Genomic DNA, 18409 nt, shown 5'->3' on the forward strand with positions numbered 1-18409 from the left:
TATCTACCCCAGCGCTTAGCCTGCCACAGAGTAAGTGCTGAACAAATAGCATTAAAAAAAAATAGGCTCTTAAGTCTGGAAAAATGAAAGCTGAGAGATTGAACGAACGGGGCGAACACAGAATGGTTATTTACCACACCCCACTGCACAGAACTGGAGAACCCCAATAAGGCTTGAAGGGAGTCAGTCTGAGACAGAGGAAGGAAACCCATCTTCCCACTACTGGTGATAGGACTGTAGAATTTGTCCAGGTCAAAAATGTCAGTAACTTCAAAAAATGGATTTGAATCATTTTCCCATTTTAATATCCCCCTTATGAATTTAAGAGCTGAGAGCCATTCTTTTCCGCCATGGTGGGCTGTCATCACATGATTACTCTGAGCATTCTCTGATTCCACTGTCAGAACTCTTGGCAGATGGGCTGTTCCTCTGAGCCAGATTGGTGGTGTCTCTTCTATTCTTAATGAGGTAGCGGCGCTGGGAGGAAAGAACCTGTTGTCAATCAGTCAACCAATGGTATCCAGCACGTACTGAATGCTAAGCCGTCCTCAAGCATTTGGGACTGGTACAACAGCAGCAAAGGCCCACATCCCATGCCCTCAGGGGGCTTACAAAACTGCCCTCCCCCGCAAAATTACAAATAGCAGGAGGAAGACTAAGGATAGAACTGGAAATATGCAGTTTTTAAAGACTGAAATAGGAACATAATTGAATATTAATATATGTATATTCACATGCATATGTTCATACATTTTATTATATATGCATATTTATGCATGCACATGTGTGTGTGTAAATATATATGTGGAATAAATAGGCATAAAATATTAAAGTAATAAGATAAGGGTGAGTGCTAGGTTGATGCTTCCATGGTGATTTGTATTAGTTGGGGAAGACTTCCCAAAGAAGTGGGATTTCAGGAGAGCTGTAAAGATGGGGAGAGGTGTGGTTTGGAGGATTTAGCTTCTGTCTGTGCAGGTAGTGTCCCACTCCGCTGACCAGAGAAAGGCAGGGAGAGGTGGGGAGAAAGGGTGCAGGGTGGAGGTGCAAACAGAGAAGAGCAGCGTGAAGCGGGGATGATGAAAGGTCAGTCGAATGGTTCAGAATGCAATCACACGTTACCTCTCAGCACCCTGTTAGTGCTGTTTAGCACTTGACTCTCACCTGCCTAGGCATCAGTGCACATCTATATGTATATACATTGGAACACTCGTTTATTCATTTCTCTCACTCTGATATATCTCATTCTTTGTCGTTCTCTGGGACGTATCCTTGTTGTTCTTCTCTTTGCAGGTAATGTGTGTCTGCCTGTCTCCCTGACTCCCCCGTTAAGTCGTTAGCTCCCACAGGGTAGGGGCAGTTGTCTTTGGACTTCGGCTCTGCCCTTCCAAGTACAGTGCACTGTCCCTAGTAGGCGTCCAATCCAGACCACTGATGGACTGATTGCTGTGGGGGCTGGGATTTTTGGACTGGCTGGATGTATGGCCTGGCCTGACTCAGTAATGACTTTGCATTGGTTTCTGTGGGCCTGGGGAAGATGCTATGGAGGGAAGCAAGATGGGAATGGAAGGTTGTAGGCCGTAGCACCAAGGGAGGCGAAGAGCTGGGAGGCGAAGGTTCCTCCTTGGGGACAGGCGGTACGTCTCCCATCTCTAGAGACTGCTGGGCCAAACGACCCTTCTCGCTTCCTTCTGGAGATGTTTGAATTAAAATGCAGATCCGAATAAAAATACTTCGAAAGTTTGCAGCGTGAATTTAAGTTGATACTTTCTTGGCCTTATCTAAAGTTCTTTTTATGTGGCGCCTGTGGTTTTAAAGCCTTTTTCTTCTATTGAGAAACTCTACTCTTGTACTTTAATGTAAAGTTTCCATTGTATGCATTTAAGGATAAAATTTTACTGTGTTTGTAATGTTGTTTTTCAGCCCTGGAAGAAAGAGGGATTTTTCCCCGGTCCCCTGGAGCCAGTACTTTGAATCCATGGAAGACGTTGTGGTTGAGAATGAAACGGGTAAAGATATATCCTTTGACAAACCGTCTGTCCTTCGGCTAATCGGTCACAGTCTGCCCCGTGTGAAAGCAGTATTCACAGGGGGGTGGATATCTGGGCGTCACGTCCAAAAGAATGCATGGATCAGCAGTAGAGTGAAGGCAGAGACCCAGACAATCACCATGGGGAGAGAGAGGAATGGTCACTCCAGAAAGTGACCGGTTCAGGTCGAGGTTTGGGTTTCAAAAGTTCCAAGGGCCTGAGGGTGCGGTAGCTGAACGGTTCCCATGTGCCTGTCCCTAGAAACCAGAGTAGGGTGATGCCCCATGGAAGATTTGGACATCCAGGTTACGCTGGGACCGGGTCTCCAGGGAAGCGAGTCCTCATGGCCTGCGGTGGCGACTGTTCCCCTTCCCAGATGCGAATGCGGGCTGAGAATCGCATATCACACATTTTTGGGAACTTTGTTCGATTCTGCTCTAGCCGACATTTGTTTCTCCCGTACCGTTGGACAAGAGTGAGCAGAGAGGATTCTAGAGACCTCTCAACAAGAGATTCTTTACATTCTGAATCGCTATTAGTCCGTGTTTCATTCAAGACGGATTTTCTTCTTGCCTGTTAACATATGTGTCCTATTGGCTAACTGCCGACTGTCTTCTGAAAAGACAGACGTGTTTTGTGATCGACATACATCTCAAGTTAAGTCCACAGCCAGCAAGGTGGTAGGAGTCTACAGGCCTAAATTCCTGCCCGTTGGACACGCTGCTTCTTGCACGTTCTCGAGCCATCGGCAGTTGTTTCAGGTCAGACATTCAGTCGATCTCGTAGTCAGCTCTCCTTTTCAGTCCTCTTTGGGTAGAGCCAGCTGGGGGACTCTGCTTCCCCGTCGTCATCATCATCATCAATCGTATTTATTGAGCACTTACTATGTGCAGAGCACTGTACTAAGCGCTTGGGAAGTACTAATTGGCAACATATAGAGACGGTCCCTACCCAACAGTGGGCTCACAGTCTAAAAGTGGGCAGCGGCCCCTCCTAGCCTGGTACTTTGGTGTCTCCCCTCCCTTCAGAGGAGCCAGTTCTGGGATTCAGCGGGCCTGGGTCCCCAGGGACCTGTGGGCCACCCTTAGGCTGCTCGTCTGCTCCTACCAGTTCCCCTCTGGCTGGTCCCGCCCTTCTACCTTGGGCCCAGCTTGTTCGGTTGTGTGTGTCTCTACCCGGGAGTTGGGGCTGTCCCCGAGCTCCTGGGGACGGGTGGATGAGGGAACCCCGCTTCTCTTGCCCCGACATGATCCATTAACAAGGTTCACACCCGGGAAACCTCCTGTACTCGGAGTAACTGCCAAGCAGGTTCTTTGGCTGGGAAAATGTTGCCAGCTTTGCAGATGTGTTGAAAGGATCCCAAGAACTGAATTCCACAATCCTGGCATAAAATCAGAAAAGAAAAGCAACGAGAGATAACACTACAAACCGAGCTAGAATTTTGTCATCCTTAACTGTTCGTACACTTTTCGAATTTACAAGAGTGGTTCCGAGGGCCCCGTCTTGCTGCTGCTGCACGGGGGAGGCCATTCTGCTCTCTCCTGGGCCGTTTTCACTGTAAGTTTCTGACAAAAGCAGGTGGGGGTTAGTGGTACCCAGGGTTTCCCTTTAAAGCCATTCACAGATGACTTCAAGCGTTGGTGAGGCTGCACGTGGTGTTCTTCTGACTCTCGGGCCTGGGCTCTATCCGCAAAGCCACGCTGATCTGTAATCCTGTTAAGTGACTGCCCCTGTGGCTTTCAGATCTCTGTTGGGAAAGGCTCCTGGTCCTTTTAGGTTCTGAGCATGCCAGCAATCCAGGTGCGGACTTGAGAACCGGGAAAGACACTGCACGAAATGAGTGATATTATGAGTTTTCTTGTCAGTGCGTTTGCCCCCGTCATGCAGTAGCAATGGTATTTTGTAAATGGTTGGAATGTGCAGAGAACCCTGTATTAGAGCACTGTGGAGGCACAATCCATCAGTGATTCAGACATAGTCCTTGAGAGCAATGAGGGGTGCATCTCAACAACATTAGGTGGTAATTTGTTGCCTCTAAGGTGTGAGTTGACGAAAGTCTTTTGTTTTGTTTCTTGTCTTTTGTTTTTTGTCGTGGGGAGCAGTCATCGGTTAATATCACCCAAACTGTATTTTAACCAGATGATTTGACTTTTCCCACATTCCAAAAGGTATTTTTATTTTGGTGGTTAGGGCGATATAATGATCAGGTTGGAAATGTTTAGGGAAAATTAACTCCCTAGAACACCATTTGTCAGTGATGGGGAACAGAAATAGGTTTTGTTGTGGGTATTACTATAACAATCACCTATTTGTACTTTAAAAAAGAATTAGGTTTGTATTAAAGCCGTGTACAACTACCATTCTGTAGGGACCCGGGGCATACCGGGGAGGAGGTTCTAGTTTAAGGAGGTAGAGAGGGAAGGGAGCCAAGAACATATCTTGTTAAACCACCTATTAGCCAGATGCTCAACCCTTCAAAATTTTTTTAAAATTTTCTCCGTGCATAATAATAACTGTGCTCTTTGTGAAGCGCAGTTGGGGTTGTTCCAGTATAAACAGATCGGATACAGACCCTGTCCTTCGTGGGGCTCGCGGTTTGAGGGAGGGAGAATGGGTGTTTTATCCCCATTTTACAGATGAGGACACTGAGGGATAGAGAAGTTGGCTGGGGGTAGGGCCAAGAATAAACCCGGGCCTCCTCGTCCCCAGGTCCGAGTTCTTTCCACTAGGCCACACTGCTTCTCGTGCATATACATAGTGTTACTCGAGTCGCCATTAGCATGGCCCCGACCACTGTACAGGACGTGGAAATGGGTGAAGTTGGGGAACAGGTGGCCGCCAGTTCAGGTTCGGCAGAAAGGAATTAGGGAAGGAGCATAGAGCCAGCAGCATTGGGTCCTCTCACGCTTCTGGAAAGCCTGGAAGGACCAAGTTTTCAGGAAGAGTTGTAATAGGGATAAGTTTCCAGATGCCAAAGGCACAGTCGTTCCCTGATGTTCGTTTTAGATTTTATTGACAGTGTGTTTTTCCCTTCTGTCTTTCTGGGCTTTGATTTGAGGCTTATAGAAAGGAGCTGGATGGTGTTGGCAAGCATGTAGGGCTAAAGTGTTACCTCTTTTGCTCAGTTAGGTGCCTCTGTGCAAACTTCTTGCCCTTATTTTCCCAACAGGTTGCCATCATCAGCAGGATTCAGTGTAGGATTGTAGCCTTGGATCTGAGGAGTCATGGTAAGTGGAGAGATGAAGCTTAAGAATCCCACCCACCTTCCACTGCCGTCATTCATTCATTCATTCAGTCGTATTTATTGAACACTTACTGTACTTATGGAGAGTACAGTACAACAATAAACAGACACATTCCCTGCCACAATGAGCTTAAATCACAAACCGACCTCTATCCTGCAAGGCCACATTCCATTAGTCGCGAATGCCTCTCTCTGATTAAGTAGTCTACTGCAGACAGATTCTTCGACATAGCAAACCTTTGAGCTCTCTAATTCTGTCCACTCAGTAAATAACTGGGATGAGAAATAATGCTAGGGCAGGTAATAATAATAATAATAATGATGGCATTTGTTAAGCACTTACTATGTGCAAAGCACTGTTCTAAGTGCTCGGGGAGATACAAGGTGATCAGATTGTCCCCCGTGGGGCTCACAGTCTAAATACCCGTTTTCCAGATGAGGTTACTGAGGCACAGAGATGTTAAGTGACTTGCCCAAAGTCACACAGCTGACAAGTAGGGGAGCTGGGATTAGAACCCGTGACCTCCGACTCCAAGCCCGGGCTCTTTCCACAGAGCCATCCTGGCAATAAGACTGATTCTGTTTGGCCCCAGGTGTCCCCCTTGTCATAAAGAGTTAGGTTGATCGAAGAAAGTGGTTGTTGGTCAGATTTTGGCAGGGGTAATGAACAGAGTGCGTCAACTACCGGCCAGACCTCCCACCCGGTCTGCCTCGCCTTGGGAGCGTGGTCAGTCTCCACCGGCGGGTTAGCGATCTGGGATACGAAGGAAATGCTGTGTCTCATCCCACGCCCTTGACGTTTCTCTTTTAGGTGAAACGAAAGTCAAGAACACCGAAGACCTGTCTGCGGAGACGATGGCCAAGTAAGTATAGCCTAGTGCTGTCACCGCCGCTCCTGCCTGGCTTCTTTGTCTCCCCGTCCACCGGAAACCCCCTCTGGCCCCTTAGGGGATCGGGCCAGGATTAGAGTAGAGATCGAAGGAGGTCTAGAAAGGTTCTCTTTCGGCTTCTGTTAATGAGAACGTCTTTCAGCATTTTCGTGTTCCTGAAATAGTGTTGTAAAAAACTCATTGAAGTGTAAGTAATCAATCGGTGGTATTTATTGAGCACTCGCTGTGTGCAGAGCGCTGTACTAAGCGCTTGGGAGAGTATTGAACAACAGAGGTGGTAGACATGTTCCTTGCCCGTAATGAGCTTACAGTCTAGTGGGAGAGACAGACAATAAAAGACATTCCAGGTAGTTACATAAGTGCTGTAGGGCTGAGGGTGGGGTGAATATAGGGTGCAAATCCAAGTGCAAAGGCGACACAGAAGAGAGAGGGAGTAGGGGAAATGAGGGCCTAGTCAGGGGCTTTTAGACTGTGAGCCCACTGTTGGGTAGGGACTGTCTCTATATGTTGCCAATTTGTACTTCCCAAGCGCTTAGTACAGTGCTCTGCACACAGTCAGCGGTCAATAAATACGATTGTTGTTGTTGGAAGGCTTCTCTGAGGAGATGTGATTTTAATAATCCAGTGCTTAGTACAGTACCCGGCACATGATAAGCACTTAAAAAATACCATAATTATTAACAAGGCTTTGAAGTTGGGCAGAGTGGTGGTCTGTTGGATACGAAGGGAGAGGAGTTCCAGGTCAGAGGTAGGTGTGGGCGAGGAGTCGGCGGTGAGATAGACGAGGTGGAGGTACAGTGAGTAGGTTGGCACCGGAGAAGCGAAGGGAGCCTGCTGGGTCGTGGTAGGAAATCCGGGAGGTAAGCTGGGAGGGCCTGATGTGTTTGAGTGGTTTAAGCCTACGGTAGTAAGGAGTTTCTGTTTGGGGTGAAGGAGGACGGGCAACCGCCGGAAGTTCTTGAGGAGTGGGGAAACCTAGACTGAACAGTTTTGTAGAAAAATGACCCAGGCAGCAGAGTGAAGGATGGACTGGAGGCAGGGAGCGTCAGCGAGGAGACTGATGCAGTGGTCAAGGTGGGAGAATTAAACTCCACTCAGTCGATCAATCAATCAGTCTCCAGCCCTGCCCAGTGAAGGGCTCTCTCTGTCTCTTTCTTCCGTGCCCACCTTCCCTTCCCCTGGTGCAGTATTCTCGTCCCGGCTCCTTGAGGGCGAGCATCATGTACTCGGTCCAGTGCTGTGCCTGCAGCCACCATTCAATCACAGTTATTGACTGCTTGAAGTAGAAAGAGGTAGAAACCAAGGAAGCGAGATGGGAGTCGTGCTTTGCTTTTGCTCTATTTTTTGCTCAAGTTTTGCTTTATCGTCCAATGTTTCTTCTTCCCGGCAGGGATATTGGGAATGTGGTTGAAGCTCTGTATGGGGATCTGCCTCCTCCAATCATGCTGATCGGGCACAGCATGGGTGGGGCTATTGCAGTCCACACCGCAGCCTCCAACCTGGTTCCGAGCTTACTGGGGCTCTGCATGATTGACGTGGTGGAAGGTACGTTTGGCCGTAGCCTCTGGTGGCCTAGCCCGGGGACTTCCCTCCGGGTGGGTTAGAGCAACTGGCCAGCGGGCCTTTGTCGGAGGAAGAAAGTCTCTTACCAGTCCAAGAAGGGGAAAGTGGGGGAATTAGAGGGTTGGGTTTTTGCTGTTTTTTAGGAAGATCCAGCCCTCACCTCTAATTAGATTAGTTACAGAAACAGCATCACAGAGGACAATATTAACGTGGACTCGACACAGCCCAGGCAGACAGTCTCATCTTGGCCCTTTGGGCCCCCCTCCCACGGCAGAGGAAGCCTCACAGGCCTTGGGATCCTGTTCGAATACATATCACTGAACAGTGTGTCAGAGAGGCAAGGCCCAAAGGACCCGATCACTATGATCGAAGGTTAAAGCTGCTCCAATACTACCCCTTCTAGGCTCCCTCTCTCTCTCCCGCTCCCTCTCCCTCGCTCTCTGCATCCCTCCCTGAGAGACAAGAAGCATCCCAGGTGACTGAGCAGTGGGAATGGGAATCCCTGCATCCGCCACTGAACCTCTGGACTCGAGGCAATTCCCTTCGCTCCCCACTTTTCCCTGCCAGCTTCCCCCTGGTTATCAGTCCGTGTTCAAGTGGGGTTCAGGAGGGATTCCGTGGGCGGGTGGGCCGCCCCTAATGTTCCAGCCTCCCTGGGAACCGCTAATGGCTCATACTGTGGTTGACTACCTAGGCACAGCCATGGATGCGCTCAACAGTATGCAGAATTTCTTACGTGGCCGCCCGAAGACCTTCAAGTCACTGGAGAATGCAATAGAGTGGAGGTAGTGTGCCAGTTTTGTAGCGTTTTCCTTACTGACCTTTGACCTGAATGTCACAGTTCAAAGCAGTATATCTACCGACTTGTCTCTTCGGTTTGGCATTCGGGGGTCGTTGCGGGGAAGGAAGTTGGGGTAGGTCTAGGTTGACTGAGATTAATGCCTGACTGTCACAAACCTGGAAACGATAGAAAACCCAGACTTTTCGAGACCCTGACGGAGACTAAATCCCCGTGGCCTCCACCCCTGCACCGAGCCAGGTGAGAATCCCTCGGTTGCTCTCCAGGGAGGCCGCTTCCAGCGAAAGAACAAATCTTTTCTCCCAGCAGTTGATCCTCTCACCTTAGACTCTCTTCCCACAAATTCGCCAAGCCCGTGTCTCTCCTGTAAAAATGAAGGGCGCGACTAGAAGTGCACAGGGGAGAAATCAAATGAGGGGAAAATGATACCGAAGGGAATGAACTGGGTTGAGAGATCACAGAGGGATAAACTTGGTTCTGTGGCTGGCCAAGTTGTTTCAAGGCCAGTGAGCTTTGGCTCTTACCCCTTTTCATACAGGGAAAAGAAAGGGGCAACTGTCAGCAAAAATAGGTTCCACTGATTGCCTGCTCACAAGATTGTAAACCCCTGACTAGATTGGAAGAACCTTGTGCTTGGGGATCGGGTCTACCAACCCTGTTGTCCTCTCATCATCATCAGTGGTATCTATAGAGCGCTTACTCCGTGCAGAGCCCTGTACCGAGCGCTTGGGAGAGTACAGTACAACAGAGTCGGTCCTTGCCCACAGACTAGAGACGAGCTTATGTTCTCCCAAGCACTTGGTACGGTGCTCTGTATACAGTAAACATGCAGTAAATACCACTGGTTGAGCGATCGATTGATGGCTCAAATAATTACAGAAAAAAAGATAGGTCTCCCTGATCTAGATTGACCAACTCGGGGCTAAGCCTGAGGGAGATATAGGAAAGGGACGTCTGCTACTGGATTCTGTCGGATCTCGTGAGGCGCATCGCTGCCTCACACCCTATCCCGTCTGCCGCTTTGTGTCACCAAACCTGGAAATCCGTGGACAATTTTAGCCATAAGGGAAGCGTAGCTCTGCGCTTGATTATCCGGTGCAAATGATTTCAAAACTTTCAGCCCGAGATTGCCGATTTCATGTTGAAATTGATCACAGTCCATGTATACCTTGCTTCCTTGTTTTTAGTGGAGGAGGCGATCGTGACTCTTGAGGGACCTCAGAGAGAATCACCAGCTAGGCTTTGGTCACTTTAGGTGACCTAGATGGAAAGCGCATCCTCCAGACTGTAAGCTCATTGTGGGCAGGGAACGTCTCTACCGAGTCAGTTATATTGTACTCTCCCAAGAACTTAGTACAGTGCTGTACACACAGTAAATGCTTAATAAATATGATTGATTGACTGACTACACGGCACAGTGAACTGTGGAGTAATGCTTTCTTGGGTTCTCTCCTCCTTTCCTCTTATTTTCCCGTACTCCCTTTCCAGTGTGAAGAGTGGTCAGATAAGAAATCTGGAATCTGCGCGAGTTTCTATGGTTGGCCAAGTAAAGCAGTAGGTTCCATTCTTTCTCTTAATCATGCTCAAACAATGAAACAGAATCCAGCAATGATCATTCATGTACAGGTATCACTACCAAAGGGGATAACTTCATCATTTGTTAAGTGGATTTTGGAAATGACCCAGTGCCCACAGCAAATTTTGTAAATAATTTTTAGGCAATTTTTACAGCAACATCAATTGTCATCAAATACAAAACTCCACGGTGGATCCGGGCCCACTCTAGGAACAAAAAACTCGGAAATGTATGAAACAGCTCAGGAATTTGGGTTCTGAGGGGCTGCCGGTGATGTCATTGGTTCTAGGCAGGCCCAGATTGTGGCCATTTGGTGATAATAAATTAAGCGCCCTCGGTGTGCTAAGCACTGGGATAAATAGAAGCTCTTCGAATCGGATGCCATCCCCGGCCCACCCCCAAGGGCCCGCAGTCTAAGAGGAAGGGAAAAATAAGTGTTTTCTCCCCCTTTGATAAATGAGGAAACAAGAAACAGAGCTGTGAAGGGACTTGTCCAAGGGCACACCGTGGGTAGGTAGCAGAGCCAGGACTAGAACCGAAGTCTTCTAACTCCCAGGCCTCTGCTGTCTGTGGTGTTAGTGGAAATATTTATTTGCCCGACGATGTTCCTGATTGTTAAAATGCTTCATAGACATTTTGGTTCATGCACGTAGCTTCTATGGTCCCTTTATTCACCCTGACCTCGGCCCCTCATGAATGTTCATGTGCACTTATGTACATATCTGTAATTTTTTTATTGTCTGTCTCCCCCTCTGGACTCTAAGCCTAGACTGTAATTCTGGCAGATTGATGGTTTTATGTTCGATGTTTGGTGAGGTTAATCCTGCACTATACTTGTTGGTTCAGATCGGGACAGGGTTTGATGTTCCCACAAGATTGAGCTGCCTCCGGTCCACTTGTAAAACTCTGGAAAATAAAATCTGTTCACCCAACTCTTTCCCAGGGGTGTGGGAAGGATGAGCTAATATTTGATGATGAAATACTGTGCAGTTACTGTGGGCTCACTGAGATGATAAATTCCTCAAGGGCAGGGTCCACAGCACATTCCCAAGCATCTGGTCCCAGGCTTTGCACATTGTTAGTGCTGTTGGTGATGGTGATAAGGAAACACTAGGTTATTTCAGTAATAGAGAGCGGTGCTTGTGTGGATGTATGCCTGCATGTTATAACATTTTTTCTGTTTACGCCAGGTGTGAGGGAACGACTAGTCCAGAAGTCTCTAAAGCCATAGAAGAAGGGATCATAGAGGAGGAGGAGGAAGATGACGAGGGGGGCGAGTCTGTCAACAAAAGGAAGAAGGAAGATGATACTGAGGTGGGCAAGCATTGCTCCGCTCTAATGAAAGGAGTGTGAAGTGGTATGATGGGTAGTGGGGGACAGCTCTTTTCTGTTTCCACAGAGGATCGGACTGCAAAGGATGGGGTTAAGCTTCAGCAGAAAGAGTTTGGGTTGACATTGGGAAGAATCTCCTGTAGGGTTGAAAGAAACCAGGCCAAGGGAGGCCCGTGGGTGGGATCGGGGAATACGTTAGTGTCCAGGTGTCGGCTTGGGCCGAGCGTGGGCCAGACTGGCAGGCGTTGGCTGAAGGAACGGACAAAAGTATTGCCGCTGCCGTTGTCAAGGTGCCCCAGGGGGAAGAAGAGCCAGGACTGTTCCACCACCTTGCTGAAGCTGCCCCCTTTCTCCTTCCCTCTTCTTCTCTCCTCCCACTCCTACCAGCCTCCGCCCCGGCCAGTACCGCTGTGCTTCAGGTAGGGGATGGGCAGATGGACAGAGTGGCCACATAAGTGCTCTTCTGCTTGCACCTTCTTCCAGGGGTGCTCTACTTTTAGAGGCTTCAGACCTTCATAGGTACTGCATTGGGCCCCCTGTTTTCTCCCCACCTTAGCAGACTGTTCTCCTAGTGTCGTTCAACCCCCCTGCCCCTTCTAAACCCTGTAATACAAAGGTCTCTGTACTGGATGGGCCCCATCTGTGGTATCTGGCAGCAAAGCTGTGGGTTGAGGGAGTTGAGGAGATTTGGGGAGCAGGTTTGAGCACAGTATGGTTGAGCAACCTCCGGGTCGGGTTCTAAATAGTGAACCCATACAGCTCTCCGGAGGAAAGAGCTTCTCCCCTTTTGCCTGACTTTAATGATTATTTGCCCCGTGCAAGGAGGCAGCTGACAATATCCATTTAGTAGGAAATAACTCTTCTTGAGCAGTTCTGTCCTCAGTTAAGCATCAAAATGTAGACTTTGGCACAGGACAGTCATACCGTATCCTGTATGACTCCCAGGTTGCACTCTTAATAAGCGTGTTGAGTGGGAACAGGTTCTCGAGGTGTTAAATCAGTGGGATTAGGGGTTAGGTTTCTCACGGTCCTTTGTTTTGCATTACCTTAAAAAGATTTTTTGACAAGTATTTTAAAGTAGCTCACACTTAAAATGGACACTGTTATGTATATTCACGCCTGGGCTGCTTTTTTCGGAACACGTGCGTTCCTGGTCCCTGTGTTTTACCTTTCTGGTGGGTCTTTCAGTCTTCCTTTAAGCCTGACTGTCTCTCGGTCTGAGTGAGCATAGGCGTTTGCTGAGAACCCTATTCTCCATCCACACACTGCCAGATTCCCCTTCTTTTCTTCCCTGCCTGGCAGGAACAATTCCAACAAATTGTTGTCAGCCACAGTGGGAAAGCAAATGCTTCATTCTGGAAGGCCCCAAATCTGCCTTCCTTTCAGCACCACAAGCAGAGTGAAGTGACGATTTGGGAAAGGAGCCCCCGCCTTTCCCAGAGCAGGTCCTCTGAGGGGTGGAAGAGTGCCGGGGGCATTTACAAGATGAAGACAGCAGCCCGGCCAAGGGGCAGGGACTGGGAGTCGGGACACTTGGGTTTGTGATCTCAGGAAGAGGGAAAACAGACATTGACTCCCCGTTTTGTAGATGAGGAAACTGAGGCCCAGGGAAGTTGTGACTTACTCAAGGTCACACAGCAGGCAAGTGGCAGAGCCAGGATTAGAACCCAGGTCCTCCGACTTCTAGGCCTGTGCTCTTTCCACTAGGCCACTGCTTCTTTTGCTCTCTTCGTTGCCCTCTGAGAATGCTCAGCAGGTCCAAGACGATATCCCATCCTGCCTCCAAAAACACCAGTGAGGAGTCCTGGGGCTCTCTTCACTTTCGTTCATTCCCTTGGTCTGGATTCATGACTCTTCCTCCGTGGCTGAAAAGCCCCTGGGACATTTTCAACGAAATACAAATGATGTTGGTCTCAAGTCCGCTGGGAGCCTTTGTGTTTCCCATGCAGACTTTTGAGATCAGGTTGGTAATTTTGAGATCAGGCTTGAGCATTAAATAATCAGTCAATCAATCAGTCAGTGGTATTTACTGAGTCCTTACTGTATGCAGAGCACTGGACAAGTACAGCATGACAGAGTTGGAAGACACGTTCTCTGCCCACTGGGATCTTATAGTCTAGAGGGGAAAATTCTGCTTTATTTGGGGAAGGGAGACTGGTCAGCTTGTTTCCTGCACAGCAGAACAAATTGTGGTTCATCATTGTCAGTTGAGAGGGGCTCGTATAGGGTTGCTGCTGTTGGAAGAGCTCTTAAAGGTCAGGCCGGTGGATCCACTAGATTGTAAGTTCCCAGAGGGCAGGACCCATGTCTATTGCGTTCTACTCTCCCAAGTGCAGAGTGCGGCGATCTGCCCCCAGGGGGGCACTTCATAAATTCGATCGATTATTTGAACTTCTCTGTGCCTCAGTTCCCTCATCTGTAAAATGGGGATTAAGACCGTGAGCTCCCCGTGGGACAACCTGATCACCTTGTAACCTCCCCAGCGCTTAGAAAAGTGCTGTGCACATAGTAAGCGCTTAATAAATGCCATCTTTATAATCCCAAAAGCATATTTGCTCGAGGTCCGGGTTGACTCTCGATGTGTGATGGAAGTTCTCCTTCTGAGTAGATCATCTGGTGCCAAAGCCAGCTTAGCGATGTTCAACAAGTCAATCAATCGTTCAGTCAATAAATCATATTTATTGAGTGTTTATTGTGTGCGAAGCACTGTACTAAGTTCCTGGGAGCGTACAATGTAACAGAGCCGGTAAACACATTCCCTGCCCACATCAAGCTTACGGTCTAGAGGTGGAGACAGAAATTAATATAAATAAATATATTACGGTTATGTACCTAAGTGCTGTGGGGCTGAGGGAGGGGTGAATAAAGGCTGCAAATTCAAGCGCAAGGGCGAGGCAGAAAGGAGTGGGAAAAGGGGAAATGATGGCTTGGTCGAGGAAGGGCTCTTGGAGGAGATGGACCTTCAATCAGGCTTTGAAGGTGGGGAGAGTCATCGTCTGTCGGATACGAAGACGGAGGACGGCGTTCCAGACCAGAGGCAGGACGTGGTCTAGCGGTCCGTGGCGAGATAGATGAGATGGCGGTACAGTGAGTAGGTTGGCATCAGAGGAGCGAAGCGTGCAGACTGGGTTGTAGTAGGAGAGTAGCAAGGTAAGGTAGGAGGGGGAAAGGTGATTGAGTGCCGAGAACTGCTGTTATTGGGTCTTAGCAGGGGTCCGGCTCGTCCAGCCAGGAGCAGCGGGATGGTGGGTTGCCCTCCTGGTCCTCCATCCTAACGTCTCTGGGAGGGCCATCCAACATCCCTAACTTTTCCACACTACAGACCGGGCACCAGACCGGAGTCTGCCTTTTTCCCCTAAGGGAACTTTTGGTTTTATCCTTTCGTGGTGCCGGACCATATTTGGAGCTGGTGTTAGCTTTCCCCCGAGTGGGGCTTCCTCCCCCCGCCAGTCATGGTATCGTTCTCCCCACTGGGCTGCTCTTGGACTCAGCCCCCATTTTCGTCTTTCCATCCCAACCCCTCTAGACCAAGAAAGACCACCCATATACTTGGAGAATCGAGCTCGCCAAAACCGAAAAGTACTGGGATGGCTGGTTCCGGGGCCTGTCCAACCTCTTCCTTAGTTGCCCGAGTCCCAAATTGCTGCTTCTGGCAGGTAAGACCACAAGTGAGACACAACTAATGGTTCTGTTTTATCGGTACATGGAACCAGCCACTAAATACGCAGCGTTTGAGAAGAGAGAGAAAAGAAGTTGGGATGGTCTGTGGGTCGTTTCATTTGGAGAAGTAAGGTAGCGGGATCGTTTTATTTCCCTGGCCCAAATCGAACCCCTGTGCACAAAGGGCGGTGGGACGCTTTCAGGTTCTCTTGAAAAGTTGGGAGGTGGCACTTCTGAACGTGAGGTGAGGGTTTAGCTGGAATCAGGACAAGTCCCTCCTTTCCCCCCAGACTTTGACTCTGTAGTCCCCAAGGTGTGGTGTGGTATTGGGGCTCATTTGGTGTGGGGCAGGGGGAGAGAGGGGCTTGGGGCTCTGCAGATCCACCCCATAGTTGGACTCAAGCCCCGGAACTACTGCCCCAGCCAATGCCTTATTGGGGACCGATGGTCCTCGTAGGCTGGGGGCGGTGGGGGTGGAGTCCTCAAAATCCTTCGGAGGTTTTACCAGGCAAGGGATGCACGTAAGCGGTGGCAGCCTTCCCCTTCGGTGCGTGTTGCGGGGGGCTGCAGCCGGATTCCACCCTCACACGTTGACTTGCTCTGTTTCAGGTGTGGATAGGCTGGATAAAGACCTAACCATTGGGCAGATGCAAGGTAAGGACTTGGTGTTGTGTCCTCGTTGTCTGTATCGAGGGATTGACCAGTCTTGGAGGAGGAAAGCTATGGAACGGGGTCGAGGGGGCTCTGGTACTTGATTGTTTGGGGGGCCCGGGTTTCCTGTGAAGTTGTCTGTCCCAGTATAGAGAGAGAATGCTTTTGGACCTCATTCCTTTGGCACATTCCACAGTCCTCTAGACTGTGAGCCCACTGTTGGGTAGGGGCCGTCTCTATATGTTGCCAACTTGTACTTCCCAAGCGCTTAGTACAGTGCTCTGCACACAGTAAGCGCTCAATAAATGCGATTGAATGAATGAATTCCACTCAGGTAGTGCTCGGCCCTTTCCTACAGCCCTAGTGCCCTCTCCAGTTGGAACCGGAGAGGGGTGGGTAGGGGATTTTCAGGGATGGGGCAAGATCCCAAGCCCCTTGGCAACCCAAAAGCCATTCAACCAGGCGTTAGGAGCTCTCTCCCGGGAAGCTGAGATGCCTACAACTGGGGCTAGTGCCACTAATTGAACGTATGGATGGAGGGAAGATTAAAAACCAACACTTCCGGCTTCTAACTGAGTGTTTAACCCAGAAAGTGATTGAACAGTGGATGGAAAAGATCAAAGAAACCCTTATCTGAAGCCCCAGGTTTGCCTTTGGCAAGCACAGGAGATGATCAGATGTGGGCGCCATATAGAGAAGCAGTGCGGCTTTGCGAAAAGAGCCCGGGCTTGAGAGTCAGAGATTGTGGGTTCTAATCCTGACTCCGCCACTTGTCAGCCGTGTGACTTTGGGCAAGTCACTTCACTTCTCTGTGCCTCAGTTATTTCATCTGTAAAACGGGGATCAAGACTGTGAGCCCCAAGTAGGACAACCTGATCACCTTGTATCTACCCCAGAATTAGAACAGTGCCTGGCACATAGTAAGCACTTAACAAACACCAACATTATTATAATTATAATTATTATTATTATTATGCCATAAGCTGTTGAAGAGGTAGTGTGGCCTAGCGAAAAGAGCACAGGTATGGGAGTCAGGAGGCCTGGGACTTGTTTTTTTGTTTGTTTGGGGTTTTTTTTTTTGCCTGTCTCCCCATTCTAAACTGTGAGCCCATTGTTGGGTCGGGGACCGTCTCTGTATGTTGCCAGTTTGTACTTCCCAAGCACTTAGTATAGTGCTCTGCACACAGTAAGCGCTCAATAAATACGATTGAATGAATGAATGAATTTGGGCTCTGCCGCTTGCTGTCTGAGACTCAGTTTCCTCATCTGTAACATAGAGACTAAAACCCCATTTTTCCTGCCCCTTAGACCGTGAGCCCCATATGGGATGGGGACTGTGACTGATATGACTGTTTTGTTTCTACCCCAGCGCCTAATACACTGCTTGGCACGTAGTAAGTGCTTAATAAATGTCATTGATTGATTGATAATAAATGCTTAACGAGTATCACTATTATCATTGTTATATTATTATCATTATTATTATTACAAGGGTATTTTGGAGGCTTTCGTGGGAGTGGCCCCTCTTGTGTCCCCGCCAGGCAAATCACTAGTAATGGGCTGGACCTCAGACTCAGACACCAGGTGTTCAGTGGTAGTTGTTATTAAGTGCTTTCTGTATACGTAGCTCTGGGGAGAAGGGAAGGAGAGGTGAAGTTCAGTGGAGTTCTTGGGCTGCAGAGAATGCCCAGGTGGCAGCCCTCCACTCCCTCCTGTAATTGCTGAAGATCCTGCCTCAACGTGCAGATCTGCTTTTATCAATCAATCAATCAGTCGTATTTATTGAGCGCTTACTGTGTGCAGAGCACTGTACTAAGCGCTTGGGAAGTACAAGTTGGCAACATATAGAGACAGTCCCTACCCAACAGTGGGCTCACAGTCTAAAAAGGGGGAGACAGAGAACAATACCAAAACATACTAACAAAATAAAATAAATAGAATAGATATGTACAAGTAAGATAAATAAATAAATAGAGTAATAAATATGTACAAACATATATACATATATACAGGTGCTGTGGGGAAGGGAACTCCGGAGCTCTGAATGGGGAGAGCACTTGTGGCCTCCAGGCCATTCTCTGTTGAAAACTGCAGAACTGCTCGTTTTTGCCTCTTGTCCTGAGCCCTTGACTCTTGGGTACAGCAGCAGGTGGTCACAAAATAAGTTCCCTTCGTACGGGTTCGTTGAGTTCGGTGGAAATTCTGTCCCCTGGCACACCACCAGTTCATCAGTTCCATGTCCAGGGCTACTTGGGGTTTCCGTGGGTTTTGGCTGGGCTGGGGGTCGGTGACTGTGCAAGTCAGCTCAGGCCCCAGACCGAGGCCCAAGGGGAATGAGGCGAAGAGCAGCCGGGCCGCAGGCGAGAGACCGTGTACGTAAGTCAGGATTGGGGGTCCGGCCCGCGTGGCTGCGCTGAGCCCCCGTGCTCTCTGCGACCAGCTGCCTCTCCGCCCTGGCACGGGAAAGGGCTAGCGGGTCCGCTAGGCTGCTCCACCTAGGTTGGCGTCAAGGAGGAGGATCGGCACCGCCCTCATCATGATTTTCCTGGCTTTCTCTGTTCTCCAGGAAAATTCCAGATGCAGGTACTCCCTCAGTGTGGCCATGCAGTGCACGAAGATGCTCCAGACAAAGTGAGTTTGAGTTGCTGGCTGGCCTTTCTGTCT

The 18409-nt window shown here is 49.1% G+C and overlaps 1 protein-coding gene across 1 annotated transcript in view; it reads left to right on the plus strand.

Annotated features, from left to right (window-relative positions):
• Nucleotides 1–18409, plus strand: part of PPME1 (protein phosphatase methylesterase 1) — a 32590-nt gene that overhangs the window by 11710 nt on the left and 2471 nt on the right. The window contains exons 2-12 of the mRNA XM_038762068.1: nt 1924–2017; nt 3495–3587; nt 5200–5257; nt 6086–6137; nt 7555–7709; nt 8422–8512; nt 10015–10080; nt 11293–11416; nt 14961–15090; nt 15704–15748; nt 18312–18376. Of these exons, the coding sequence (XP_038617996.1) occupies nt 1924–2017; nt 3495–3587; nt 5200–5257; nt 6086–6137; nt 7555–7709; nt 8422–8512; nt 10015–10080; nt 11293–11416; nt 14961–15090; nt 15704–15748; nt 18312–18376 (973 nt within the window). The remainder of the gene's footprint in view (nt 1–1923; nt 2018–3494; nt 3588–5199; nt 5258–6085; nt 6138–7554; nt 7710–8421; nt 8513–10014; nt 10081–11292; nt 11417–14960; nt 15091–15703; nt 15749–18311; nt 18377–18409) is intronic.

Source organism: Tachyglossus aculeatus, chromosome 20 (genome assembly GCF_015852505.1).
Source record: "Tachyglossus aculeatus isolate mTacAcu1 chromosome 20, mTacAcu1.pri, whole genome shotgun sequence".
Classification (NCBI taxonomy): domain Eukaryota; kingdom Metazoa; phylum Chordata; class Mammalia; order Monotremata; family Tachyglossidae; genus Tachyglossus; species Tachyglossus aculeatus.